The sequence below is a fragment of the Syngnathus leptorhynchus genome, chromosome 22, assembly GCF_054491065.1.
Source record: "Syngnathus leptorhynchus isolate UIUO chromosome 22, UIUO_Slep, whole genome shotgun sequence".
Lineage (NCBI taxonomy): Eukaryota > Metazoa > Chordata > Actinopteri > Syngnathiformes > Syngnathidae > Syngnathus > Syngnathus leptorhynchus.
Genome location: NC_141216.1, coordinates 2,260,501 through 2,278,536, shown reverse-complemented (window position 1 = coordinate 2,278,536; position 18,036 = coordinate 2,260,501). Strand labels below are relative to the sequence as shown.

The window sequence follows — 18,036 nt, the reverse complement described above, 5'->3', positions numbered from 1 at the left end:
CTAAAAGCCAAAAAATATCATTAGAAAGCATATTATACATCTGCTAGGGAGTAGAATGCCACTTCTGGGAAGACTTTCTGCAAGATAGTAATTGGCCAATCATGACACAGAAAAAGGCTTTTCTGAAAATTGTTTACTGTTAGGTCCCGCCTTCTCCAAAAAGTATTATTCATCAGAATTAGTTGGTCAATATTTTATTACAAAACAGCCCAACAGATGAGTGAGTCTACAAGGGCGTGAAAAAGTGCAGTGACATCCAAATGTCTTGATTTGAGAGAATAATGAACAATGATGAGATAAAGCTGCTGCTGCAGATATCGTAAATGAAAGTCAGTGAGCATCGCCAGTGGAAGGAAAGTCCAAAATAGAAAGTCAAGCAACAACAACCGAGTTAATACATAATTCATAAGACCTCTCGACGCACGGCTGACCTTCCAGTGGGGGTGGCCGATGGCACGTTACCGTGGCGATGATGACCCTGAAGAAGCTTTAGTCCACAATGAAGCTTTGAGATGGACTGCAACAGAAGAAACAGGATTGGTGGACATGCACGGAAATCGCAAACATCACGCGGCTTTAAGCTTGGGTGTCACAAGTTTAAATGCTCACGTGGAACTGATGCAGAACTTATTTAAACAGAAATATGATGTCTATTGAGAAAGGACGAAGGTAATTCAATGGAACCTGTAAAAGAGACAACACCGCCCTCAAGTGGTTAAAAGAAATAACAAAACCAAACAAGCGCGAATAAAGATTTATTTTTTTTAAATTCAGTTTGTCACTGATGGGGCGCAAAAAATATATTTTCAGAAACAACAAAGTAAAATAAAAATATTACAAAAAAATAATTCTTAAAACAGCTAGATTTGGGCATGTTTACTATTAAAAATATAAATATATCTAAACATAAAATTGAAAAAAAAAAGAATCATAAATTAATAAAATTATAAAAACATTTTTGAATTAGTCATTAAAATAAATGAAAGCTTTCAGTAATCAATTCTCTTTACTGTTTATAATTAAAAAATGTAAATCAAACATTTCAGTTTTAAAAAATTAACACGTTTAGTTAGTTGCATGAAATTCCTCCCAAAGTCGATTGTAATGCAATCGTCGAGGGATCTAACGTGAAGCTTTCCATCAAGTCTTTCAACACTTTTCAAAAAACATGTTAAGTTTTCAAATCATCTACTTTCATCGCATTATATTTTAAAAGTTGCTTCCTGTTTTATATTATAATTCTGTAAAATTAGGTTTCATTAAAAAAAGTAAAACATACGGCATAAAAAATACATACTGCAAATCGTTGGCTGGAGAAAGTTGACTTTGTTGTGCTTTTTTTTTTTTCATTCTCGAGTTCAATGTGTCGATGAGCCGCTTCAATCGCATTTGAGGACTTGATGAACCTGTTACACAGTCATCAATAAATGCCAGGAAAACAAAACAATACATAACTACATTCACAACTTTGAAAAATAAGACACAGATAACGAGATTGCAAAGTACAATATTATACAACGAGTAAAAGAGCAAATAAACAGACACCTGTCATACATACTGCAAAATATAAATTATCACTTTGTTTATTTAACCCATGTACAATTCTTTTTATACAGAATACAGGCGGGGCGGAGGTTTAGTTGACGTTAGGACAAGTGCATAGCAAAAAATAGATCGTTTACCAACCATCTGACAAAAAAGGACAATGACAACGTTGATAAGGCAAAGAAGTAGCTCATTTGAAGTTGGCATAGTCGGAGAAAATGTCCACAAAGTCTTGTACCACCTTGTAGCAGAAGTCGTACTGCTCCTGTCAGACAAATCACACACGCGCGTTCATTACATTTGGTTTCTAAATATGAACAAAATTGCTCAATTGAGGAAAAAAAAACTACAGGCAGTCTAAAAAAAAAAAAAGGTTTTAAAAAATGGCAGCGTGCCGCTACTCACCACTGTCTGGACCATGTGCGGCCTCTGCATTCGTAAACTCTTGACCGTTTGGAAGACGTCCAGCAGGCCTTCTGCCTTGACGCGCTCCAAGATGTTGCTCAGTGCAATGAACGTACCGGTCCGCCCCGCGCCGGCGCTACAAAGCCACAGAAGGCCGTTAGCGGTCCGCAAACCTTTTGGCCGTCACCTCGCGCATCCTACTCCCAAGTGGCAAAAACTTCAGGCACACGCAATCAAAAAGCATAGCTTTGGCGCCCTCCGGTGGAAACATGCGGGATGGACAGTGTACCTGCAGTGCACCACGATGGGATGGTTGCCCGACTGCTGCTGTTGCCGCTGCACCGCCGCGATGATGTCGATCATGCCCCGCCCCTCGGCCGGGATGCCCACTTCGGGCCAGCCGTGGAAGTGGAAGTGCCGGATCACGCGCGTCGCCTTCTCCTACGGTACGACAACCGTGAGACGTATTGAAATGGTTTTCGTTGATAGCTTTAAGCGTTGTTGTGGCCGTTCTTACCGGCAGGAAGGTGAGTACCAAGTCTCGTAGGCTGAAGGCGTCGCACAAGGCGTCGCCCTTCATCTCCACGCTGTAATCGCCGTACGTCTGCGACTCCTCACTGGGCCAATACTGGTAACACTTATCCTGAAAATACACAAACACAGGTTGAACCCTTGTTGTTGTTGTTGCATGGATTTTTGGTCAGCGAACCTGCTCCCTCTCTTGCAGCTCGGTTAGCATGACGATGGAGTGACATTTCCACTCCCAAACCATCCGCCAGAAGTCCTCCACCGTGTGCTGCAGTGGGCCCTGCGTGGCGATGAAGTAGTCCTTCTGCCGGTATCCCTGCGGGCACCAGAATGTTTTTAATTAATTGATTATTATTAAGAAAGGTCTACGCAACACTTACGTCTATAAAGGACGCATTGACGTAGTCGGTAAACTCCTGCCCTCTCCTCATTGAGAGAATAACTCTGTTGAAGTCATCTGAAAGAGGAAGAAAGAGCGAGCGGGTCAAACGCAGAGAGAAGAGGTGTCATTCGCAGCGTTGTTGTTCCTCTTCTTCTTCTCTTACACGGAATGATCTGCAGCACTCGGTTCTTCTTCATGTTGGCGGGTAGGTTCCCTGTCCTCATGTTCTCCTTCATGATACGCATGTTGGTCAGTTTCTGAGGCACAAAAGGTGGCAAAAGGTCAGAACCCGAGCGCCAGCAGGAGAGTTCCTCCAAAAAGCAAAATGGCCGACGACCTTGAACTCCTCCTCCAGGCCGACGCGGTCGCCTTGCTTGAAGGTGTTGTGCAGCTTGTGCAGGTGTCCCTCCAGAGACGACACGTCCAGCTCCGTGTCCCCGTAGAGGTAGTACTCCAGCAGCGCCTGGTAGATGAACGAGTACTGCATCTGCGCCACGGACAGGACAGCAAAGGCGGAAGCGTGAATGTCCGACACGGCCGGCGTCCGGAGAGAAATTCGGCGGCCCCCCGGCTCACGTCCGTCTGTATGAGCTGCGAACGCTGCTCTCGGATCTTGGAGACAAAGCCGAAGACGTCCACTTTCTGCTCGGCGTGCATCATATCGATCATGCCGTCGATCACGATGAACGTGCCCGTCCGACCGACGCCGGCGCTGAGGAAGGAAAACATTTTTATTTGTTTATTATGAATTCTTGAGAAATATTCTGCATACATTTCGAAAGCCGCAGCGTCCGGTGTACCTGCAGTGGATCACGATGGGCCCGGCAAAGGTCGGGTTAACGGTCTTGACCTTCTTGAGGAACTTGAGCATCCCGATGGGCGAGAAGGGCACGCCGAAGTCGGGCCAGCTGGTGAAGTGGAGCTGCGTGACCAAACGCGGCGGCGTCTTGGCGGCGTCGCCGGATTGCTGCGAGCGGAACGCGGCGATGTCAGCGCACCACACGACAAGATGGGGTTTTTTTTTGTTTTGTTTTTTTGGGGCCCTGGAGCGTACATGTTGTATGCAGAACTTGCGGATGGTGTAATCCACAAGCACGGTGAAGTCCTCCACTGCCACGCGGACGTTCCCGTAGCTCCAGCAGCCCTGATCCGGCCAGTACTGGTAACACTTGTCCTGAAACCCATTGAAATTGTTTCATAGAACTAACGGCCCAATTTTCAATTCTCCACCGGCGTTCTCATTACTCACTTCCTTCCTCTCCTTCAGGTTTGTCAGCATGACGACGGTCGACACCTTCTGCTCCCAGATCATCCTCCAGAAATCGGCCACCGTGTCCTCTTTGGGACCTGCCGCCACAAAATTGTTCCAATTTCTTTTCCGAAAGAGAGAAAACGGAAGTCTGAAGACTTCAACTTACCTTGCGCAGCTATGAATTTGTTCTTATCGGTGAAGCCCTGTCAGGAAGGAAACCTTGGTCACGTAAAGTACTCGGACCGTCGCGTGATTATTTATGCAACGCTTACATCGATGTAGGAGGCGTTGATGTAGTCGGAGGCGGGAGATCCTTCCAGCTGAGTCAACGCCACCCTGGAATGATCATCTGCGGAATGGAAAGCCATTCAAGTTACCGCCGTGGCTGACCAATCACAGCCATCCATTTCGAAGCAAAGCGGCGGGCGGGGGCTACAAATGCTCACATGGAAGAATGTTGGGATATCTGTTCTTGTCCTTGTTGTCGTCCTTGTTGGCCTCCTCGTACGTCCCCTGGGCGTGACCCCCCGGCAGCGACTGGATGACAACATGTCAGACGAGCTCACGTGTGTATTTTAGTCATTTCCTCCACTATCACACCCTTCATTAGTTTCACGCATGCGCTTCCTCTATTAGCGCATGCTAAATAAAAATCCCCAAACAAACATAATAGTGACTCATACTGAAACAGGAAAAGGGTATTTTTCATGTTAGGGTGCATGCGTCATGGGGGGGGGGGGGGGGGGGAAGTTTTTCCCAGTACGATGTGTAGGAAGCGCTCATCTGATTTTTGTTGCTAAATGACCGACAGGTGCCTGTAGATGGCGGCGTGGCAATGCGGCACACGTTTGGAGTGGACAGAAAAATTGACGGTGCTGAATGCAGCGTCGCTCATGCCGTGTTTCTTAAATGTGTCATAAAAATATTTGTTTACGTTGTACTCCTCCCGGAAGAGTTTTCCGTCGTCAGCCGAGCGCAGCCTGTACTCGTCCTCCAGTTGTTCCACGGCGATGGGCGGGTAGTTCTTGGCGGCTGAAGCGGAGCTGGGCAGGAGGACCACCGAGGCGTCTGGGTCAAAAGAAGAAATCATCAGTGGCGTGAAGTTCTCGCGTCGTCGAGAGGAAGTGGTCGTGAGCGAGACGTCTGGTGACGTTCTGCTCTTGCCGCCTTGTTTTTTCACATGCCTTGCTCCTCCAGGATGCCATTTGGTATCTTCTTGTCCACTGTGGTGACCGCCGCTTTCCTCTGGTTTTTTAACCTAAAAAATAGAGAGGTCCAAATGTAAGCAAATCCAGAAGACACAAACAAACAAAAAAAGGCAGCCTACCATCTGAAGCTGGAGAAGGTGGTCTTTCTCATGAGCTAACGTGTTGGGCAGACGGCGTTTGTATGTTCTCGCGCTCTCGAGTGTGTGACTTACTGGCTCGGCTGTCGGAGGGAGGCAACGAGCGTGGCTTCCTGACTCTGGGCTCCGCCTCGGCGACTAAAGGAGGAAGTGTTTGTCACCCGGAGCGCTGCCTCAGAATCTGGCCACCAGCCAATCAGTGAAGGCCCAGGGTTGCGGAGGAGGAGGAGGAGGGGTGAGACCCTGGCGTTTGTTTATAGACAAACGCCACATACTTTGCCTCGCAATGTACTAAGCCACAATCAAGTCGACATGACTCGGTTGACAACGACGCAATTGTCCAGATTCAGTTTGTTGCTCGCTGCTAGGAAGAATTTGGAGTGACCCGCCCACTCACTCTAAAAACAAAACTAAAGTGGTGAATAGAGTTACGTAGCTTAGCCTTTCTGACACTTTACATTTGAAGCGTTTGAACACAAACGGCGCAGCATCAGATGTAGACTGTCATATATGTTGGGGGGTGGGTCACCTGAGGAAGTACCAGGCCAGCAGCACAACGACCAAGAGCAACAGGGACAGGACCAGCACGGTAGGGAGGACGTGGTGGCCAGTGGACGGGACGCCCTCTGAGGAGCAAATAGTTCTTCATCATGCCCCATTGTTCACAGACATTATAAAACGATCCCTCAGCGGCATTCTTAAGCTGTGAATTACTGAGTCAGGCTAAAGTGATGACTGACTTGCGTGCTGCTCACCTCGTGTGTGGTTGCCATTGCTGCTCGAATTCGATGATGTTGTGGTTGCCACCAAAAACAGAAGCATTGTGACTGCGGGGGAAAAACAACAACAAGACAGATATTAAATTTCCCCGCGTGGGAAAGCGAAACGGAGAATAGCCCCGTTCACATTGTGAACTCCAGTCAAGGAGTCACAATGGAGCCATACACTCATTCATGAAAGCGGTATGTGGCCGGCCACAAGAGGGCGCAACTGTCCATTGTTTGGAAGCCAGACTCAGCAAGATGGCATCGTTTCATTGAGAAAACTGCAAAGATTTATAACTCCAATAAGCGAGTTTCTATTTATTTATTTATTTATTTATTTATTTATTTATTTGACCACATGTCTTTTTATGCCAAAACAGTTTAGGTTAATATAATGTCGATAATTGAACTGATTATGTACATTAACTTGGGACGGCGTGGCGTCCTGCGACATTGGTTTTGATAATCTGGCTTCGGCGAGACATTTAAAGACCTGCTGCTGCTGAGAGAAGCAACAGACCTTGAGAGGTTTCATTGTGTTTTCAAAGCAATGAAAAGTCACATATTGCATCACCTCAAGGCTGCAGGTGTGCGCCGCAGCTGCGCTAAGAAGAAGAAGAAGAAGAAGAAGAAGAATGGCTAAGTGTGTCATCAATGAGGTGGTTGTGTTGCCGTGAGATGCCAGGCAGTAAGTGCAGCATCCCACAAAAGGGGGGGGGGGGTGCTGGAGGAATTTGGAGACAGCACGGGGCGGGTGGAGGAGGAGAAGGTGCACGTCAATATCGATTCCCGGAGCCATCAATATGTGAGGAGACCCCATTGAAAGACTGATGAAGAGAGCAGAGGAGGAGGCGGGAGCGAAACCCCCTCATCGTCGTCCCTCCCTCTCGAGGATGGTTGGCTATTTGTGAGTATTCATTATGTCATCAACTTCAGCGGAAAGTCCCGAAAATGAGCTTCAACTAGCTGTCCTTGTGTCCCAGATTCACAGCGACCTGTCTGTTCATCCTCTGAGCTCTGTGACTTCCCCGAGGCTCGTCACCTATTGTTGTTCTCTTGGAGATTCTTGGGCGGCGCGTGACCGATTGAGCATCTCTCTTGCTTCCTTCCCTCGCACAATGTCCCCGATATCGCTATTCATAAAGCAGTGTTCTATTCCCACAAGCGTCTCATTTTTCAGTGTGAGGCAGCCAAACAGCACACGCCTCAAATTAGACTTTTTTTTTTTTTTTTTCAAGCGTGAGTCATCGTTTAGCTGGGGTCAGACGGTCGGCAAATGGCGGTCGCGGCGCTTGTGCAACGTCCTCATCGGCCGTCGTGAAAATTTTGGAGGAGTCTTTACTTTGGGATGGGAAATGTTGGCGAGGACCTTCGGGGAAGGTTAGCATCACCCCGCCTGGCCAGACATCTGGATGTTCATCAAAAGCTTTTGTTCTCAAGATGTGGACTGTACCGTGTGAGATCTCACAAGTCATAGTGACTCAGTACAAAAAAAAAAAAACCAAAACCTGCCAGAGGTCTTTCAAGCGCTCACAAGCGCTGCCTCTTCCTCCAGACAAGGGCGGCGTCAGACTAGCTGAGCGCGGTTCTCGCCGGGCACAAAGTCCCTCTGTCTCCTCGTTGGGGAATTGGCAAAGTGGGCGGCGGAGAATGTGAGGAGCTCGCAGCAAAGGTACGGTGGCTGGGTTAGGACTACGACCTGAGGCCAATGCTGACACCACGGTTGCTACTCGCTAGCCCTCCCGCCCATAAATCAATGCCGCCTCTTTCCCGGGGGCTCCGGCCGGCGCTAATGACCTTGGAGACTCGCCGTCTGACGCGCTGCGGTATCGACTGCGCCCCCACCCACTCCAGGCGCCTCCGCCGACTTCAACATCTTGCAACGTGTGTGCAGATGTTTGCACGAGGCGAGCACAAAAAAAGTCAACCGTCACTATTCTTTTTTGTGCTTTGTTGGTAAACAAAGTCAATGACGGGAAAATATACGTGACCTTTTTTTGCTTCTATTTATAGCCAATTTCAAGTCCCACTTGTAAAAGTATTCATGCTCCCAGTGAGAGAGGGAGGGAGGTCAGCGGTGGAGAAACGAGCGATGAGCGCCGCCAAACAAAAAGCCTCTTGATTCGTGAAGAAGAGAGGAGGACAAAGTGTAAAGCCCACGCAGAGAAGATGAGAGCCGTCTCGGACAAAACCTTCCTTCTGAGGCTCTCTTTAAAAAAAAAAAAAAAAAAAAAACTCTGGCCGACTGGGAGGGCAAACATTTGCTGTTGCCATGGCGAAGAGCGAGCATATCGCACTTCATCTCCCGCTGCCCGCTTTCTTATCACAGTCGCCGCCGACAAACATCGGCGTCTGTGAAATTCATTCAGTTCCTTTCGCAGCCAAACGACTTGTCGTTAAAAGAGACAAATTGTCTTTTAAAACACACAAAAGTAGTGCTTGAGGAGACCATAGTGATGTCAGCAAAAGAACACATTCTCCAGCTGCTGAGCAACACACACAGTTTCCTGTGCTGTGCAGCCAAGCAGCACGTTGGCCTTCCTGTATGGAGGAAACCCGAGTGAGACAGAAAAAAAAAAAAGACAAAAAAAAATCCCTGGATAAGATTGGAACGTACACAGAGGTGAGAGTCATCTTATGAAAACACAACCAGTGCTGTCAGGTTAGCAACTTGCCCGTCATATTTATTGAGCAATACTTTCTAACAAAAACAAAGTGAGCGGAATCAATTTCCTCAAAATTCCTTCGAGATGAATGAAAAGTAGAAAACAGGCCTCACCTGTTAAAGCAAGCCAAAGGTGACTTCCATAGCAGCCGGGTCACATGACGGGAGGGTCACATGGTCCTCGGGCGACCTGGGCGCCGGGAAAGCGGGTGACGCGGCTCGGCGGCACCGCCTGCGGTTGTAAAAAAGAAACATGTTAGATGTATAGATGGACAACGTAACAAGAGGAAGACGCGCATATTCTTTATCCTCATCTGAGTAGCTGTGAGTGCATCGTGCTTTCTTGCGGCCAGAAAAAAGAAGAGAAGAGAATGCCTTTGGGAGTGGCCTGTGGGCTACGGTTGCTGCATAATTATGTCGTTTGACTCCAAGGGGAGACTCATAAAACGCAGATGACGATCACAACACGTAAATGCGGCTAAGGAGGCAACATTCAAATGAGCCCGAGCGAGCGAAGAGCAGTTCAACAAGTTTGCTTTTTGTCCAGTGGACCAAAATCAGAGATGCTTCCTCGTGATCCTCACATTTGATTTGATCCCGGAAATCTGTATTGCACAACTGGTAGCCATCTGATCGCTAATCCCAGCGTCCCATCGAGGGAAGGGGGGGGGGGGGGGGGCGTGCGTGGCACAATTTTCACATCAGAGAGAATTCAAACTTCAAGTCCTTCAAATCTTCCTTCTCCACGTTGCTCTTTTAGCGTGATGCAAAAAAAAATGTGGCGGGGAGCGCGGCAAGTGGTCGCCATGGAGACAGGATGGCGCAGGAGAGAGGTGGATTACAGCGCGGGGGGGGTGATGGGGGGGCGTTCTCGCCTCTCGCTTTCTCTCTAGGCTGCAGTGATAGATGAACGTGCAAAATCTGCTGCATGCGTCCATCCTCACACAAAGAGGTCAGCAGCTCGCCGTCAGCTATATCTGAAATAGATCTCGGATTTTAAACTCTCGCCGAGTTCCAGTCTTGGTGCAACGTGGATTTCTTTGGGTCTACAGGTGCTGTCAAATGTCAAGGTTTTCATTTGTAGCCCGAGAAAGCGGCTAAAGGTTAGATTTTGCGTTCAGGCTCCGAAGCCAGTTCTGCTTTTACGTTATCTTTGCCGTCGATGTCAGGTCACAGTGGGGGAGAAACATCTTGTTTCCATGGTAACGCATGTGGTCTGCAGGTTATGGAGGAGGCGCTGCGTGGGAAGGGAGGGGGGGGGTGCAAGCGGTCCAAAAATGTCAAACAGCTGTTGGCTGCGTGAGCGCCGCTGTTTTGAGACGTGACGAGCGCTTGGACACCTTCTTCGCTTTTTGGGCTGCGGTCAATTTGATTAACGCATCAAACGAAGATCTGACAGTGCGCCGAACAAATTCGTTTATACAGAGAAGAGCTGACACGCACACAAGTGTCACTTGTCAGCTACAATCACGTTTCTATTTGGGTTCTTTGAAAAATGGTTTAGGATCTCAGTCCAAGGCGCTATCAAAGCGCTTCTGCAACAACGGCTCTTATGGTCAACAGGATGCAGTGAAGGGACAGGAAGTAAGCAGAAAACCACAGGAAGCGACCTCTAGAGCGACCTTGGCGACGTAGCGTTGGGGATTCGCCTCCCCTGGTAATTTTGTCATTGGCGCGAGCTGACTCACGAGCGGGAAGAGAAGCCGTTTGGATGGCGTATGAGTAGCCAGACTGCCCCGAATGAACGCAAACGACAGTTTTCACATTTACATGAGATGAATTGATGGGTAGAACAATCGAGGCTAATTGTACAGACATAATTGGAGGGTTGGCTGGTGCTAAGCTAGAGCAAGGTTGAGTCCGAAAAGGAAAGGGGGGGGGGGTCTGGCGACAGCATCTTCCTGTCATGTGCTTCAACAAAAACACAGACGTGACAGGCTTTGCTTTGCTCGGCCGTGCTAAGCCAGATTAGCGGGAGGGGAGGGCTGGACAAAACGTCATCTTTGGCAAATATGACCTCAAACATTGCTGTCGGCGCGCACACACACCCCTTCTGAAGTGGGAGCAGGAATTTCCCACACTTGTGCTCTGTCAATTTTCAGAGGGGCTAGTAATGGCTCGGCCAGGGTTTGCCTTTTTGCAGTTTTTCCTTTGACATGTTGGAACTCGCCGGTCACACGCCAATAACACGTTTGCCTGTAGGAATGTAGGCGGCTGCAAAAACAAAACAAAAATCTCCAATGTTGTTGCTATCGAATCACCGTTATGGCGTTTCGTGACGAGAAGGTCACAGGGTACATTTCTTTCCGGTTGAGTTCTGCGCTTGAGAAAGTTAAAAGTTGCGTAAAGCGCAGCGGCCTAAGAACACTCAAAGAGTGGAAGTATTTGATTTGGCGTTGGATTCTGTCATTTTGGAACGCGCCACGTGCCGTGACGCCACTACTAGTCGCTCAATTAGTGGCGGCGTAAACAAAACGCATGAAGAAGCCGTCGGTGGGCGTCTTGGCAGAGAACGGGTCTCAATTTGAAATGACGGATTACGTGAAAGGCGAGCCCACCCAATCACTTTCATAACCAGGAACCACAGAGACGCCATGTCGGGCTTCCTCCGGGGGGACAGAAAAGAAATGCACGGATTAGACAGTCATTAATACCCAATCTGGATTAAAGGCGATCTCGAGGCCGTGCGACACAGCTGCGGATTAGTCGCACGGAGGGCGAAAGACAATGGCGCTTTTTGTTCCTGCCGCGTAACAATAGGACGACTCATTTCAAACAAGGTCAGCAGTGATTACACAACTGAAGGGTTTGTTTTTTTGGGGTGGTGGGGCTTCTGATGCCAGATAACAATATTGACTAAAATTGGGAATTGAGGATTCCCCGTACAAAGGCGGCCATCTCGCCTCAGTCGTGGCTCCGACAGAGCCGTCACGCCGCATGTTTGTCTTCCACGTCATGATTGCAATTATTGAAGCGGAAAGTTTGCATTCTGCGGTTTGTGGCCTGCAAGCGGACGCATGCAAGCTTGTGGTTGCCACACGTTGGCGGCGTGCTTTGGCACACGGACAAAAACGCAACTTCCGATTTCACTCTGATCAAAGGAAGAAGGCACAACTGACAGTTTCAAAGGCTTGACACGGTCATTCAAAACTATTTTGCAATACCTACAGGAGTTACCAAAAACACCTAGACTACAATACCAGAAAGAATATCTCAATATATATTAAATATAATACTATATTAAAACATATGTCCTGCAATGGATAGAGATTTGACTTTTTTTCAAGGCCACATAGTTTTTATTGGAACGCCTATTTTTCTGTAATATCTAGTTATTATTGAAACTGTTTGTTATGATTGTTTGCATGCTCCAGATTATTTTTGCAACTTCTCCGTGAGGCAACATCCAAGATACTGGCAAGGATGCTCACATCTCGCCATGGACTTCTCAGGGGAAGCATGAATCAATTTAATCGGGGCAGGAATGACATGAACGACAACTTTAAACACGCACATCGTTTCAATGCTTTTGCAGAGCACACACGTTGACGAAACGGGTCGGGGGGGGTTCGCATTACAAATCCCCGCGGATTGAGAAAAATAAACCAATATGGCTCATTTGAGATGTCAAATACACATTTTACGAGGCGCAGAGAGAGCTAACAGACAGGTGGGAAGGAAAATAAATGCACGGTAAGCAAAGGGGAGCTGAACGACGACGACGAGTTATGACAACAAAACGAACTCAACTCACCTGGGAGGCTTCAACATGTGTCCCCGCAGCGCAGAGTTTCTCGGAGGGACGCCGAAAAAAGAAGGCGAGGCGAACATGGAAGCGTTCGGCGTGGCCGCCTGCCTGTCAGTGTCAAAGGAGGAGCCAGCAAGGAAGGAAGCCAGCCAGCCAACCAGCCAACCAGCCAGCCAGCCAGTGTTTACTCCAGCGAAAGCAGGTGGCGGGTGGCCGCCTCTTCCAAAGTTAGGGAAATGCCGCCCTCCTGTGGACACTTGGTCTACTACACCGGCTTTCACTTTCTGTTAGAACAGAACACGATACAGTATGTTTATTTTGGAACATTTGGGATAAAGTCCTGTGCAAAAGTGTATTTATATGTGCATATTTTTTCCAAAAACATTTCATTTAATTAAAATATATAATTTAATTTACAATTTATCAGTTAGCATTACACAGGCTCCAGGTTTTTTAACCCAGTGGAAGATTAGATTGGTGGAGCAACACATGTAGACAGATAACATAACTTTCCTGCGAATGATTAATAGTGCTGCTGAGTAACTGACATTTTTGGTTCAATTTGTTATATGTGCTGCCCCCAGGTGGCCTAAATGCTCACACATGAGGAAGCAGTACGTCCACTCATTACCAAAGACAGGGAGGGGTGTTGCCGTTCCTGGCAGGGCCTGCACGCCAAGGTAAATCATTCATCTTAATTGTGCTTTATGACCCTCAACGTGGACTTCAACTTTGAGGCGGGGATCCCCCGACACTTTAGCGAGGACTCGGCACAACGTATTAATCACAGCCGCGCTTCTCTGGCCTTTTGGGAAAGTGTCACAGAGACAGACGCACAAGAAACTCACTTGCTTTCTGTCTGTAGACACGGTCTAGTCTGGATCCGACTAGAAGGACGTTTTTGTAGCCTTGGCAACCGCATTTGTGTTTCACCGCATAGTCAAAGGTCATAGTCATAACTGGGGCGGTTTTATGGCCACCGTTTCACTCCACCCTGGAAGATACACACAGATACACACACACACAAACGTCTTCATTCTGAGACCTGAGCGTAGCTGGCATGCCGTCCACCAGCAAGACCCTGCACTTCCTGTCCAGCGCGCTGGTCACCTGCATATCGGCGGGTCTCCTGGGCTTCGCCATGTCCACGGCATGGGCCACCAAGAGCATGAAGTGCGCCCGAGACGGGAACGACTTCTTCAACGGCAGCGCCTCGGTCACGCTGGAGATCTTCGGCGGTAGACTGCAACGGGATCTGTGTCCCCTCTTTGGAGCGCCCGTTGACTTCCAAGGTTGACACGTCTCATTTGCTATAATAACATCAAATCAGAGAAAGCACAAGCAGGACTTGAGATCATTTATGTTATTATTTCTAATGTGAACTGATACAACGTTAACGTCGGCAAGGATTTGACAACATTTGTATAATTAGTATAATTTCCAATGATTAAGTGATAATAGATCAAATGCTAGTATGCTAACAGTTGGTACGCAAACATGTAGTGAGAAAGCAACACCGGCTAAGAAATGACTTTTGTGTTGCCTTGGCAGTTTTCCCCAAGTTGATGGAGACTCAAGGTGTCCCGTTGGCACTACACGCCGTGACTTTGGTTCTGCTGGTGTTGTGTCTGCTGTGCTCGGCCCTCAGCATCCTTATCTCGCTGTACAACAGTGTTAGCAACCCCTACGAGACGTACATGGGGCCTATCGGCGTCTACACCTGCAGTGCCACGAGTGGTGAGACTTGCCGTTTGGCAAAACACGACCGTTTGGCAAAAAAATGTCTTTACGGTGTTCGGGCTATAGCGCCCCCTACTGCTCTGGCATGCACTTTGCACTCAGAGGTTGTTGTTTTTTTTTGGTCTTGCCTATAGCGTGCTTGTCTGTAGCGGTGCTCGTCATCTTCGTGGTCTACTTCAGCGTGACCCCGGTGGCGGAGGACCTGGTGAGGAGCTTCGCCGACAACGTTCCGGTGGAGCTGAAGATCACGTCTTTCCAGATGGAGCTGGGCTACTACCTGCTGATCCCGTACGCGGCGCTGTCACTGCTCGCCATCGGCCTTATCTACATGTACGACCGCGCCGCCTACACTCAGCGGCGCGAACAGCAGCGGCCCACCGAGGATGCCCCCAAGGAGATCATGATGTACTAGCCGCCTCCCTAATTGAGGGAACGTCAATTAACTTATTGCAAATTGCGGGTTGGGGTTGTGAGCTGTAAATAGTGATGCGAGTTCTCAAATTTGTAAATCACAATGTTGCTTCATCCTTTGTGAGTGCCACTAAAAAAAAAAAAGGAAATGATGACATTAAAAAAAAAACAACAACAAAGAAAGTGAAGCCAAAGGTTTTTGTCATGGCAGCTGCCGGCGTTGACGTGGCATCAGGGAGCTGAGGTGTCCCGTGTCCCATGGCTCACCTGGACCGTGTTGGGACACGTCTCCTCTCGTAACGCCGGCTAAGCGCCTTCAAAGAGCCTCTCGCACTTCAAGGCGGCTGCGGCGAGACCTGGCAATTTGCTTTTTGGGGCGAATATGGATTATGTTTCGGAGGATGTGCACTCGGCCGAGAGGAAACGGGAAGCGGGCCCCTCCGTTTGATCTGCCGATGTGGCAATTAGTCATCGTGTGCCGGGTTTTCTTTCCAAGTAGGAAAGATACTGATACTGAAGCTGAGATGTTGGATGAAGCAGAACTACATTTCAAGATGAAGCGGGATAAATTAAGAGTGATTTTTTTTTACGCTCTCCCTCTTCTGCCTTCTCTCTGCATGTACTCGAGGCCAACGACGAGGCTCTCCGTTCTCGGCCCATCTATTAGCCAACAATGAGGACCGCTAAAGGTCTCATGAGTCCACACTTTATCTGTCTTTCTTGCATTGCGGCTTCAAGGCTACTTTATCTCACACCTTCTCACGTGTGCGTTCAAGTGTGGCGAAGCGTCCCGGGCAGGGGTAAAAAAAACAAAACATCATTGAAAGCGATCCCCCCTGCAAACATCATTAGAATAAAATCAGAGATGGCGGCTAATCTCTTCCTCTCGGGATGCTTTTGGGATTAAATGAAGATACTCTTATGTGATAGGATTAGAGAGGGCCACTTTTTGGACCTGTGAAACGCGACCCCGCCCTGTGAAATGGACACCTCCAGCTGCAGGGCAGGTGGCGGGGATGGGGTGGGGGGGGTCGAGGGGGGGTTAGCAAGAAACTGGGTAACACTGATTTTTTTTCAACATTCACGATATTGTGTAGTTTTGTGATTATCATTTCTGCATATTTAAAAAAAAAAAAGCATATCAATTTTAAAAAGTGGTTAATAGCATCTTTTGCTGTCCTCTCATGATAGTTAATATTGACATAAAAAAAAAATGAACAACATTTTTTGTCTTATTTTTTGCTGACACCCAAATTTTACTGGTATTCACTTAAGGTTTCGTGCTTCCAATTGATTACGATGCTTACTATTCGTGTGTGCGTGCGTATAATGTGAGTATGTGTGCACGTGTGTCATCCATCACACCTGCCAATCAGCAGAGAAAGTGCTGGCCTGCCCCCTCATCCATCCATCCATCCATCCATCAGGCTTTGCCGACTCACAAGAATAGCTGAGCGGGTTCTGGTCCACTCTAGCTTTCTTTCCGTGTGTGCGTGCACGCGCTTGCGTGCGTCCCTGCCACGCAGGTAAAGTGGAGAATTGGCTTCAGGTGCTTTGGAGAAGATGTTATCGCCTGTTAACAGAGGAATGACACCATAATGGAGCAGCAGGGGGGCAATTACCCCCCGCCCCCCTCCCGTCCCCCCCTCCTCCTTTCCAGCCCTCAGTGACAAATTAAGATTAATGGCAAAGATATACAAGGTGAGCAACCTGGAGTGCACCTCCTTTTTACATGTTTGGAGGGCATAAAAGACAACCTTGGTCCTTAAATCGCCCAGAAACACAACACACCAAAAATGGTTGGTTGCGTAATAAAACATGACTTTTTATTTCATTAACAAAGTGCAAAGTAACATAGTTGATGTTTCCTATGAAGTAAGCCGACACCTGATAAGCGCTTCCACTACAACGTGTCAATTTCTGACAGAAGTGACCCCCCCCCCATGCTTTGCCTCCCCCCACTGTTGTTTATGAATGGCCGTGAGAAGCCGAGCCATAAAGCTGTCAATCATCCCTTCCAACGGAGCTAGCTGCAGGGCCAGCACCGCTCCATCTTTCGAGCGGTTACAAATGAGGGCCTGCAACTTAATCCTGGAACCCGCGTTTGGCTCCGGAAGCCGCCATTTGACCTTCTTAACCGGCCATTGGCAAACCGGACTGTCGGGATCGGCGAGCTGTGCTTTGGGGGTCTGCAAAATTATTAGCGGCTTTTGGGATTATGAGGGGGGCATCCTTAATAAACAGCCTGGCTTTGACAAGCCCACTGACAGAGACAAAATGGCGTTTGCGCCTCAACAATGCTGGCGCCCTGCAGGGGGCGTGGAGACACGCCGTCTGACAGCTCGAGGGGTCCCCGCTCCACAGACCCCCGTCTTGGCTCCAATCTCTATCCTCCAGGTCCTAGCCTCACAATTTAAAAGTCAAACGATTCCCAATGGGTGCAACAGGATGCTGCTGATGCCGCCGAGCGCCAACTAGTGGTGCAAATTGTAGCGACGGCGCACCGATGTTTACGCGCGGCCCCTATTCCCGCGGTCGGGATCGGAGGCGTCGTATTACGGCGTTTCATAGATCACCCTTGACGCGAGGGCGCTTACAAGTTAGCCCTCGTCCCCGCGTTGGTGCTGGTAGGGGAAGAATGTGGCGGCAGGAAGCACGGCGGATGGAGTTGGGCCTGATGACAATGGGGGGGCTGAGGCCGGGCCCGAGTGTCGCCCCGGGGTGAGCGAATGGAACCCCCTGGCCCCCGACCCCCGCCCGCTACACGTCGGCTCCGACCGCTGGTACGCTAAGTGCGTGTCGTCAGCGTGAAGCCCCCCCCCACCCGCTATCCGTCCCCTGGCGTCCCAGCTCGCCTCTTCCGTCCGTCGTTGACGCCGGACGGCAAGGTGATGAGGTGACGCTTGAACGGGGTGAAGAGAGACAGCCTTATCTACGCCCTTCCTTCCTTTCCAAGCCAAACGACAAAGTTGTTCAACTTTTTGCTTTGATTTGTGAGCAAAAACTTGAGATTGGGTTCGAGTGATTGAGTCAACTCACCAGCAGATGCTTGGCAGGCGGGAAACAATTCAGGCTTCAAAAGTTTGGAGATTGCTGTCAAAGTAAACAACGCAGAGAATTATACACACGGGCAAAATAAAATAAAAAATTAAAAAGCGACAATACAAAAAAACTAGCATTAATGTCATGACAAGTAAAAAAAAATATATTTTTAGAATTTGTTTGACCTCAATGGCGCCAATTTGACTTTT

General features: G+C 48.5%; 2 protein-coding genes across 5 annotated transcripts; one reads left to right on the top strand and one right to left on the bottom strand.

Annotated features, from left to right (window-relative positions):
- Positions 1–1,558: 1,558 nt before the first annotated feature.
- ptprea (protein tyrosine phosphatase receptor type Ea) lies at positions 1,559–17,846 on the bottom strand. Of its 4 annotated transcripts, none has more exons than XM_085904802.1 (25): positions 17,825–17,846; positions 16,151–16,358; positions 13,745–13,944; positions 13,483–13,628; positions 12,641–12,918; positions 9,001–9,118; positions 6,198–6,284; positions 5,987–6,083; positions 5,297–5,370; positions 5,047–5,180; positions 4,559–4,649; positions 4,385–4,461; positions 4,279–4,315; positions 4,110–4,207; positions 3,915–4,034; positions 3,661–3,827; positions 3,437–3,572; positions 3,198–3,347; positions 3,024–3,117; positions 2,859–2,935; positions 2,660–2,794; positions 2,468–2,593; positions 2,240–2,391; positions 1,951–2,086; positions 1,559–1,810 (listed from the first exon to the last, which is right to left on the bottom strand). In XM_085904802.1, the coding sequence occupies exons 7-25, from the start codon at positions 6,277–6,279 to the stop codon at positions 1,736–1,738; spliced, it is 2,058 nt and encodes a 685-aa protein (XP_085760928.1). In that variant the 5' UTR covers positions 6,280–6,284; positions 9,001–9,118; positions 12,641–12,918; positions 13,483–13,628; positions 13,745–13,944; positions 16,151–16,358; positions 17,825–17,846; the 3' UTR covers positions 1,559–1,735. The 4 variants fall into 4 exon arrangements, with proteins under 4 accessions (XP_085760928.1, XP_085760929.1, XP_085760927.1 ...); XM_085904803.1 differs by having other exon boundaries at positions 6,213–6,284; positions 17,825–17,842; XM_085904801.1 differs by lacking the exons at positions 13,745–13,944; positions 16,151–16,358; positions 17,825–17,846 and adding an exon at positions 5,533–5,638 and having other exon boundaries at positions 13,483–13,629.
- Positions 13,267–15,362, top strand: clrn3 (clarin 3). Its single transcript, XM_085904807.1, has 3 exons — positions 13,267–13,926; positions 14,186–14,371; positions 14,509–15,362. The coding sequence occupies exons 1-3, from the start codon at positions 13,695–13,697 to the stop codon at positions 14,784–14,786; spliced, it is 696 nt and encodes a 231-aa protein (XP_085760933.1). The 5' UTR covers positions 13,267–13,694; the 3' UTR covers positions 14,787–15,362.
- Positions 17,847–18,036: the final 190 nt, after the last annotated feature.